The sequence below is a fragment of the Amphiprion ocellaris genome, chromosome 20, assembly GCF_022539595.1.
Source record: "Amphiprion ocellaris isolate individual 3 ecotype Okinawa chromosome 20, ASM2253959v1, whole genome shotgun sequence".
NCBI lineage: Eukaryota > Metazoa > Chordata > Actinopteri > Pomacentridae > Amphiprion > Amphiprion ocellaris.
In genome coordinates this window covers 9,649,008-9,659,319 of record NC_072785.1, presented here as the reverse complement: position 1 = coordinate 9,659,319, position 10,312 = coordinate 9,649,008, and the positions used below count along the sequence as shown (strand labels likewise).

At 40.5% G+C, this 10,312-nt stretch overlaps 1 protein-coding gene across 1 annotated transcript; it reads left to right on the top strand.

Moving 5' to 3' along the window:
- The first annotated feature begins 285 nt into the window (after nt 1–285).
- acvr1l (activin A receptor, type 1 like) lies at nt 286–10,215 on the top strand. The gene is made up of 10 exons (XM_023288053.3): nt 286–445; nt 1,133–1,216; nt 3,122–3,376; nt 3,483–3,694; nt 4,306–4,405; nt 5,317–5,463; nt 6,250–6,525; nt 7,092–7,289; nt 7,500–7,630; nt 8,714–10,215. The coding sequence occupies exons 2-10, from the start codon at nt 1,144–1,146 to the stop codon at nt 8,843–8,845; spliced, it is 1,524 nt and encodes a 507-aa protein (XP_023143821.2). The 5' UTR covers nt 286–445; nt 1,133–1,143; the 3' UTR covers nt 8,846–10,215.
- The last annotated feature ends 97 nt before the right edge of the window (nt 10,216–10,312 follow it).

Genomic DNA, 10,312 nt, shown 5'->3' with positions numbered 1-10,312 from the left:
GTACATTTTTATTTTTCTCTACTGCTTTTTATTATTTGTTGTACTTACACATTCCTGCAGTAACTATTTGTAGCAGAGAGGAAAAGACTTGGGAAAAATGAAGCTGAGTAACCTCAGAGGAAACCACTAATGTTTTGCTTCTACTAAACTGTCATGTAACTATGACTGATGTTATTCCTCTGAATGTTTACATTCGTGCCACTGGTGTTCTGGTGATTTTACAACCTGTTGGAGGACTCCTCCGCCCCACAATGCACCGCGGTGCTAATGTTTTGGTGACGTCATGTGTGGCTGGAAGGGAAAACAGCCAGTAGGTGGGCAGGGCTGTGGTCCTGCTCTCGGGTTTTTTAACACCGCAAACCACGCAGATACAAGTGTTTAAACCCCACATACGGATACACAAACTTCACAGAATGAGTTAGGAGCCGTGCCTCGTGTGTGCCAGGTAGGTGGGTGTATTTTACGGCTCACTTTTGGCAGTCCTCGCCCGGCTGCGCTTTGTGCTGTCCGGCTAGCTTAGCTTGTAGCGCTAACAGCGGTGGCAGCAGCATCGGGTAGCCGCCTGTCTGACTGGCGCCTCCGAGGCGCCTGTGAACGGCCAATAAAACCGCTTGTTAATGGCCTGTTAGCCACAGTAAACATGCAGGCCTCCAGTCTGTGAGGTTTACGTAGAAAGAGTTGGTGATAGCTTTGCTTGTTCGCAGACTTTACCTCAATACCAGAGGCTGTGACATTGAAATTGAAGGTGCTAGCTTCTTAGCCGAATTTGTGTTTCTTGTTTTTATGTGTGCTGCATTGTTAGCCTGCAGAGGAGCATGTACAGTAGATCAAATGCCACAATTAACGCAATTAGTAGCAGTAACTTAAGAACTTAGTCACATGAATTTAGTATCGTTAAAGACGTTAAACAATTTGGAGGTAAACCCAGGTGAAATGGCTGCAGCTGAATCCATAATAATTTATATTGGGCGAGCCTTTCAAAGACAAACAGAAAACTCATTTAGCCGTTATAATTTGTTATTCCATTTCTGTCTGAAGCCTTGGCAGGATCAAATTATCCACTTTGCAAGAGTGTACTCATCTGAACTCTCTCTGCCTCCTCTCCCTCTCCCCTCCCTCCTCCCTCCGTCAGTGCACTGAAACATGGGTCTTTGCAGTGTCCACGTCCTTCTGCTGCTCTTGCTGCAGGCTCTGCGGACATCAGCTGAGGGCTCAGGTACTGTACCCAGTGCTTTCCCTGTTTATTGTTGTGCAGTATGATGCATCTTACCTGTTGTCTGTTCTTGCTGTGTACTTAGACTGTACTTTGCTGGCAGCTGGTCATTTGTTAGTGAGACATTACTGCATATAGAAGGAAACGGCTCCATGCCAGGACCCAGAGCAAAGAGTTGAAGCTGAGGACAAGTTGGAAGTGCATTCAGACAATAAAATATTTGTTGCCATTAAAGTGATGCTGTTCAGCTCTGAAGATCAAGCAAAGCAGTTCATAGAAATTAATAAAACTTACCCAAATGTACAAAAAAGTAGGACTGAAACTAATGTACAAAAAAGTAGGACTGTGACTAATTAGTCTATACAACATTAGAAAATAAAGGATAACATGCTCGCAAGACGTGTGATGGGGTATTTTAAGCGTGTTTTTATTCCTGCCTAAATTTGATTTACTATCAACACAGTAAATTCTCACATTTGACAAGCTGGAACTCCCAAATGTTCCACACTGAAGCACATCAACAATCAGTGGGAACAAGTACTTATTGCAGAAAGCAAAACAATGTTTACACAGTTGTAACTAAATTAGTTTCTGCCTACTTTTTGTATCCTACTCTCATCATCTGAGTCTAACACATCCACAGCCTGCTCTAAATAACAGGTTTACTGAGTTGTAAAACCAGGGTTAGGTAACAAGATAAATACAGTACATAGGCAAGATTTTCTTTTTCTTTTATAGAAGAAATCTCCAAAGTGGTTTTGGCCAACACCAAGGGACAATCACCAACATCAAAATGACAAGAATTTAAGATACAAGCAATCATTTAAATTTTTTAAATCAGTTTTGTTCATCTGGGTTTCATTTACTCAAGCATAAGACTTTTGTTAATCAAATGCATAGACTTTCTGCCAAATAAAGTCAGATAGACTTGCCTTTGCTTGACGCACTATGCAGACGTATCATACAAGTTTGCTTTTTGTCCTCCATCAGAGCCCCATTCTGAGCCAGACAAAACCCTGACTTGTTATTATCAACAAGAGAATCTATAGCTATGAAGCATTTTTGTGGATTAAGCCTCAAAAATAAAACATTTCGTCACTTTCCTAAAATAATGGCCTAAGTCATTTTTGGACAAAAGTTATTGTTTTGCCTGAATCATCTCCTCTGATGCTGACCACCCCTGGTAAAATCGCCTACATCCTCCGTTGAATAGATGATGCAATTCTACCCCTGTAGCATAATGGCCTAGGTCAAGGTTCAGTGTGGTGTGGCTCAGTTTTTGGTGTTTTCTGAAAAAAATGACTTAGGTCATTATTTTAAGAAGGTGTCGATCTGATATTTCTGTCCTGGCAAATGTGAACTGAACTGAAATTGTGTGTTTTCTGTAGTTGCACTGGAAAAAGGAATTGTGATAGGGCTGCACTGCGATTTTTTTTAAGAGACATTGTGTCCCATGTTTTTAGGATCAAGCAACCTAATGCCTTTGACTGTTTGGAAAAGTCTAATCCAGCCATAATTTCTTGTAACAAATCTTTTCCATGTTCATTGTGGAAAGAAAAAACTGATAATCAATTGCCATTTGATTGTGAACTCTGAATTATTAACTAGGTTCCTTTTGGCGAATATGAATATGGGGGAAAGTGGCAAATTAATCTTTTGGTCTCGCTCATTTGTTGCTGCTGCAAACATAATTTGGCCATAGTTGGTGTCCACTCGCTGGGGATGACTGTTAGAGGATGACCAGAAAGCCCACTATTAGTGTGAATTCACAGTTATGTTCTGCCAGATGGTCAGCTCGCCAGTTTGAGTGTGAGCGAGAAAGTTGGTGAGACAGACGTGCTTCTGTTGGCGTGTTGCCGTATATACATTCACAGACTGTATGGTGTGCTCACAAACTGTCTTTCACAGATGGACAGTTGCTGTGTCTATGTGACGGCCCTAAATGCCTCCAAGCCACGCAGTGCCACGGTACCCAGTGCTTCTCCTCTGTCAAAGTTGGCAGCAGCGGCGTTGTGTTTGAACGTGGCTGTCTGCAAGGGCCGGAGAAAATCCGTCTGCAGTGCTCCACGGCTCCGTCCTTCCACCAGGCCATTCTCTGCTGCGCCCAGGACAGATGCAACAGCAACACCACCAGGAGCTCTCTGATGACTCTGCTTCCATCAGGTTCATAGCAGCTCATAACAGGCTTCATGTCAGCAAGGAGATGGATTGTCTGTAGCTCAGGCATTCTACTGTCTAATTTGTCTCTTTCTTCACTCTGCACACACAGCTCCAGAAAATGAGCCAGTTCAGTATCGTGTGGAGACATTAGCTCTCTTTGTACTGGGCCCTGTGGTGGTTCTGGCTCTGCTGTCTGTCGTGTCAGTGCTGGCCTGCAGGAGGCTACATCACGGCCGTCTGCAGAGACTGCAGGAGTTTGACACCGAGCAGGGAGCCATAGATGGACTCATCACCTCCAATGTGGGAGACAGCACTTTAGCGGTAAGAATGAACAGAGTTTACTGTGGAATCCGTGAAAAGGGATTCGCAACAGAGTGAATGCTGTGCTCCCCTCCAGCCTTAACAGTATGTACATCTGTAGTGGGGAGGTATTTTTCACTTTGCCAGCCTTGATTTACCAGCGTGATGCTTGCATTTGCTTTCATTCAAGGTTTGCTGGAATGATTTCAAGTTGTGGAGGAGACATAAAATATTGAAAGGATTTATCTCAATTCATTAATTACATTATGCTGAGTGCAGTTAAAGCATTTTGTGTCTTAAATGCAGTTTTATAAATTTCTTGGTGTGCTGTTTTTTAACAATCAGTAACTCAAATCCTCAGCTCCAGTCCAAAGTGTAATTACCCTGAAATTGATAGATAAACTTGATAGCGCTTTCCATCATTTTTAGCTTAATTGGGTCCCAAATTTCTGCAGTGCAAAAAAGGAATTTTACTTAAGATAAAAAAGCTGCACACTGACTCCAATCCACATTTAAAAAAAAAAAAAAAAAGTATCAAATGTGGTTTCACCTACATTTGATACGAGGATAACTATGCTCCTTTCAAAGATCTTTTGCATACCAGCTAAAATGATCTCTGTCTCTTTCTCCAGGACCTGTTGGATCATTCATGTACATCAGGCAGCGGTTCAGGTCTTCCCTTCCTTGTTCAGAGAACTGTGGCCAGGCAGATTAGCCTGGTGGAGTGCGTTGGTAAGTGTAACACGCAGGACATGTGCGGGATAGATTCATATCTCTTTGACTGATTTGATTAGTGTTTTTCTAAGGAAACTCATGCTAAAATATTACATGATATATGAAAAAAGTACCAAACAATGAACCCAAAAGTAGTCCAGAGAACATCTTAATTGCACAAAAAGCAAACTGTTGTCATTATTGTCACAGTAACCAAGAAAATAAAAAAGTCTGTTTAGTTATTTGACAGTTTTCCAACAGTAACTGTCTCAGTTAGTCACATGCAGACTGCAATCCATCAAGCTCAGTTACAGTTTACTGTACATTTTTTGGATAACTTTACATATCTGTTCTAGACTGTAACCAGTTTTAAGATACCAATCTGACAGACATGTCAAACTGATGATGTGCAGGTAATACTAAGAGGTTGAACTCTTTTTGACTTTTCTAAAGAAACTGCCAAAACACGAGTCACCAGCTCCCTTTTCTATCTATTGTTGTATCTTCTTGACCATGTTGTTAAAACTTATGACATGTCTGATGGTGGTGATGTAAGTTTAAACAATGTCATGGCAACGCTGACAAATTTCAATTTGAGCGTTGAAATAAAAGTATGTAGGCCACATGTCTTGGGATCCTGTTTTGTACTGCAGTACCTTACAGTACAGTTTGTACTAGTTTGGAATTGGAAGAATGCAGCTTTGTGCTGTGTTGTGCTGTGGATGTGGAAACATCAGATCGGTTTCAGACAAATCAGACAGACTGAATATAGCGATAGAACAGATTGAATATGGCCTCAAAAGTACTTCTCAAACTTTAAATGCAGACAGTGATTATCTGTTTCAAACATGTGCATCTGTATATTTTCTTCTCTAATTTCCTGTTTCATTTCTTCTCCCCCATTTATATTTGTTTGTTTATTTTTTAAGGCAAGGGAAGGTATGGAGAGGTGTGGCGAGGCCAGTGGCAGGGGGAGAACGTGGCTGTGAAAATTTTCTCATCAAGAGATGAGAAGTCCTGGTTCAGAGAGACAGAGATCTACAACACAGTGCTGCTGAGACATGAAAACATACTGGGTGAGTCTGTTTCACTGAATGCTAGTTCTGGCTGACTGGGAGGTGCACATGTAAAGAAGGAAGAACATTAAACATGTTTCTTGAAGAGAAAACAACTACTTTGAATAGATTGTCTGACCATCACACACATATGTATTGCTTGACTTTCTTTTAGAGCCCATATTATCCTTTATGAGGTTTTCTCTTTCCATCGATTTGTTTTGCAGCTTTTTGTGCATGGAAAAGGTCTGCAGACTTACAAAGCCCAAAGGGATTTATTCTCTTTCACAGAAAATGCTACTCCTTACCTGCCTGAAATGCTTTGATTAGGTTTACACTTTTCTTTCATTACTTATTAACATCTCTATGTAACAAATGTGCATAATGGCTGGTTTGGCAAAATTTTTGAACATTAAAGCATGTAAACATATTCTAGTAGACCCACCAAACAGAATTATGAACCTGCAAATGTGTATAATAATGCATTTAATGCATATGAGACTGCATTTAGCTAATAATACATTTCTTTGCATAGCTAAATGCATCTGGCAGGTGTGTTTTCCATTTAGTAATGTGTATTCAACTTTCTTTAATGTGCTGGACACTTTCCCACATATATGTTTGAAAGGACTGACAGAGAGAGTACAAAGCAACACCCTTGCAATTTTTTTTACAAAGCAATTCAGCAAAAGAGAAACTTAACTAACATTTGAATAAATGATATACAGTTGGATGATCTCTTACATTGAGTTTTTATCTGTTTATCTGTTCTTTTCTCTCTGCTACCTCCTCTTTCTCTTCTCTCAGGATTCATGGCCTCTGACATGACTTCTCGAAACTCCAGCACTCAGCTATGGCTCATCACCCACTACCATGAAAACGGTTCGCTTTACGACTATTTGCAGCGAGTTGCTGTGGAGACGTCAGAGGGCCTGGCAATGGCGGCATCGATAGCATGCGGCTTGGTGCACCTGCACACCGAGATATTTGGCACAGAGGGGAAACCGGCCATCGCACACCGGGACCTGAAGAGCAAAAATATCCTGGTGACCAAGGAGCTGCGCTGCTGCATCGCAGACCTTGGTCAGGCATTTTTCTACTACTTCGTTTCCTATTGCAATTTATCTGTTTGTTCTTATGTTTTGGACATTTTGATTTTCTAATCAGGGCTTCAGCCAAGCAAAGGACTAATACAAACATCAACTAATTAAACATTAACATCTCCATGTGCGTCAAAGTAATATAAAGAACAGCATATTTACGTTTGTCCTGTTTTCAAGTTACACTAATATTTGGAGTTTGGCTTAGTAATAAATCTATTTTTTACAACAGTATAATAAATGGTTTGAAAATAGTCCTTTTTAATGATGTCTTGTGGGATTTACATGTTCTGTGTTTCCCACCAAAATGCACAGTTAATCCTTGAGGTGTAACAAATATCTTGGAGGCAGATTTAATTCTTTAAAACTTGTAATATTTATGTGTGATTGTAGTGCTTTTCACCTCTCGTATTGATCTGTTGCATCATATTTCTGCCCCCATCAAATCTCTTGCCTGGCACATGATCGTGTGCACGTGACACGGTTTCTATTTCAGGACAGATCTTTTTGAAGTCCAGCTATAACACTGTGTCTAACTGCATGTTACAGGGCTGGCTGTGACCCACTCCCAGGCAGACAACCTGCTAGATGTGGGCAACAATCCGAAGGTTGGCACCAAACGCTACATGGCACCTGAAGTGCTGGACGAAACCATTCAGACAGACTGCTTCGATGCTTACAAGAGAGTGGACATATGGGCCTTTGGACTGGTGCTGTGGGAGATAGCAAGACGCACATACAGCAACGGTGAGTGTCGAGCGTGTAGTGCATTGCTTTTGACTTAACAGGAGAGCGACATGGTGATGAAGTATCCCAGACATGTACATGTTATTCCTGCTGTTTGGAAAATATTGAGCTTGACTGATGCTCTGGTACGGTCAGTGTGGAGCCCTGTGGTGAGGCTGTTGTTATATTGCTCCTGTTATTTTCACTAATTTCTATCATCACAATTTCCAGGTATTGTCGAAGAGTACAAACCTCCATTTTACGATCAGGTGCCAAGTGACCCCAGCTTTGAGGACATGAGGAAAGTGGTGTGTGTGGAGCAGCAGAGGCCTTTCATTCCTAATCGTTGGTTCTCTGATCCTGTGAGTAATAACCTTCAACTTTATTTATCCATGCTCACACAAATCTTTCACTTCACTTTGTAACGCCAAAACGTGCTACAGAAGCATAGATACGTGTTTCTTCAACACAAAAATGTATGTAATTAAAAAAAATCGATACTTGATCTGTTTTTGTCAAATACCTGATATTTTTTGGGAGGATTTTTGCCTTCAAAAATTGATGTACACAAAGCTATTTAAGAAATGTAAATGACTTCAGTTGAACTGCTCTAAATTAAGATGCATTATGAGTCCATTAGGGGTCACTTAGACATTGCTGCGTAATAACAGGACAAAAGTGAAACAAAAGAGTTAGCAACCATAACTTTATATAAATGTCTTGATTTGATCATCAAAACTGCGTTTTCTAAAATGTCAACATGTCAACAAGTGGAATTCCACTGACCAGTTTTCAAATCAACATTTTCACTTTGCACATTAAAAAAGTCTGCGTGGAATCCTTAAAAATTCTGAAAAAATGCCAACATTAAAAATAGTCATAAAACGTTTTTATGCCTGGCTTGGATGGAAAAAATGATGTATTAATAAAACAAGTGCACAGGAAGCAGATTTAGTCAATTGCACTCATAAACGTAACATATTGTTGTTCTCAAGCACCTGATTGGAAAGTCTGTGGCACCAAACTTTAAAGAAGTCCTAATAGTCACATAACTGTGGTGAATGAAAAGATGTATTATTTAAACCTTTTTTTTTGGCCATTTTTTGTGAAATTTGGTTAGAATTTGCAATATATTTGGATGGAAACTTAAGCCAAGCATGATGTTTTGAAGAACAGTTAAAACATTTAAATAAAAGTCAAGTCCTGCTTTAAATATTTAAATGTGGTGATGCAGATTTAGGACAGTGTGTTTTATACTTTTGTCGTGAGGTTACATGGGTAGAGACTGACACCAGTCCTAGTGAGACGGCCGTACACTACCAGTACCCGGAGTGGCCTTCTACATCTGAAGGCTCTTGCAGTCACATTGATTGTGGAGTTTCCTCTCACAGTGGGTGCGTCACTGCAGGACTCTTCTTTTTATGTTCTGTTTCTTCCTCCCTCAGACTCTCTCTGCACTGGTGAAACTGATGAAGGAGTGCTGGTACCAAAACCCCTCTGCCAGACTAACGGCGCTGCGCATCAAGAAGACCCTGGACAAAATTCACAGCTCTTTGGAGAAGGGCAAGGAGTCGTGAGAGGGTGAGAAGTTTCAGAGGCAGCTGCCTTATGTCAGGGATCGGCTTCAACAAGAGCCCAGTGTTTGTTCTAACGAGGGAGAGGGCAAATAGGGAGATGGACAGAGGACTCGAGGAAAGAGTCGTTCAAGTGTCATTCAGCCTCATCCTTCTCTCGCTCTCTGTCTCTTCCTTTCTCTGTGGTTGCCTTCTACTGACATCCCTCTGTTTGACTTGAAGCCCACACAGACGTTTGGACATGTCTGAATAAGCCAGCCTTTGCTATGATGGAACACAAACCATTTGCCAGTGTGTTCCCACTGACCTGAACTGTGGACTGTTACTGAGTGTGAATGGACGGCATATTGTAGTACCCTCATCCCAAATGCTTTAACACCCCTTTAAGACTGCTCTGGGTTCGACCTTCCTACACACACACACCAAACACTACATACCGAGTGTCTCTTGCAATTGAATTTGTGATTTCCAGCCAGCGTTTTTTGGCATGCGGTTGTGGCATTCTGCTCAGAGACAATCAAAAATATTTCACTCATTTAGCTTTATTATAAACATGCCAATTTTCGCCACAAACACAATATGTTCACTAACAAAAGGAGAAGAGCCAATAGAATCAAAATTGTTTTTAAACCTTTTTAAAAATAGTACGATATTTATGTATTGAATCTCCACTGTTACCACACTACTGAGGATATGAAAGACTGATGTACAATGGTGCGTGAAACTGACTGTATACATATAGGCATTTACTCTACTGGACTTTCTGTACCCTTGTCATTACTGGATCGAATAGGAAATGATTTGTTGAGAAATAGTGGAAGCGAGTAGGAAAATTGTTTCCACTGAGATTGTTGTATGGAAGAAAAAAAACTGGATAAAACACTACAAACACAATTATCCTGGATGGAGTAAATTGTGGAGTAAGTTTCTGCCAATAGGAATTAGTCTGTATCTTAAAATGAGAACATGAAGTGAACTGATCCTCTCTGCTCGGCCTACTCCATATATTCACTGTGGCTGATTTCAAAAAGTCTTCTGGGCCAGTAGAGAGGAATCAAGGAAGACTTGTCTGTGGTAAAGCTGATGTTTGTTTTTTCCAAGATGCTGGAGGTAAATTCTTTCTGTAGCGAGCTGGGCCTCTATTTACTCCTGTCATCTTCAGTCATGCCACACTGTACAAGTTGTGTGAATAATGGGGGGGAAAAAAAAAACACTCCATCTTCAACTCCATCTGTTTCATTGAAGATTAGTTTTAATTGTTGCCTAGGTGTACAAAGGAATTTGTTCACAGATGCTGGCTTCGTTTTGGGAAAAAAAAAATGTTGCTTTGTGTTTTTTATATGTAATAAAACATTTACTGCACTCTTGCCTAATGATTAGCCAGAATGTTTTGATTTTAGATTATTTCTATAAACTTAAATGCTTTAATTTGCTGGTGGTAAATGAGGTTGCTCAATTGTTTGCATTTAA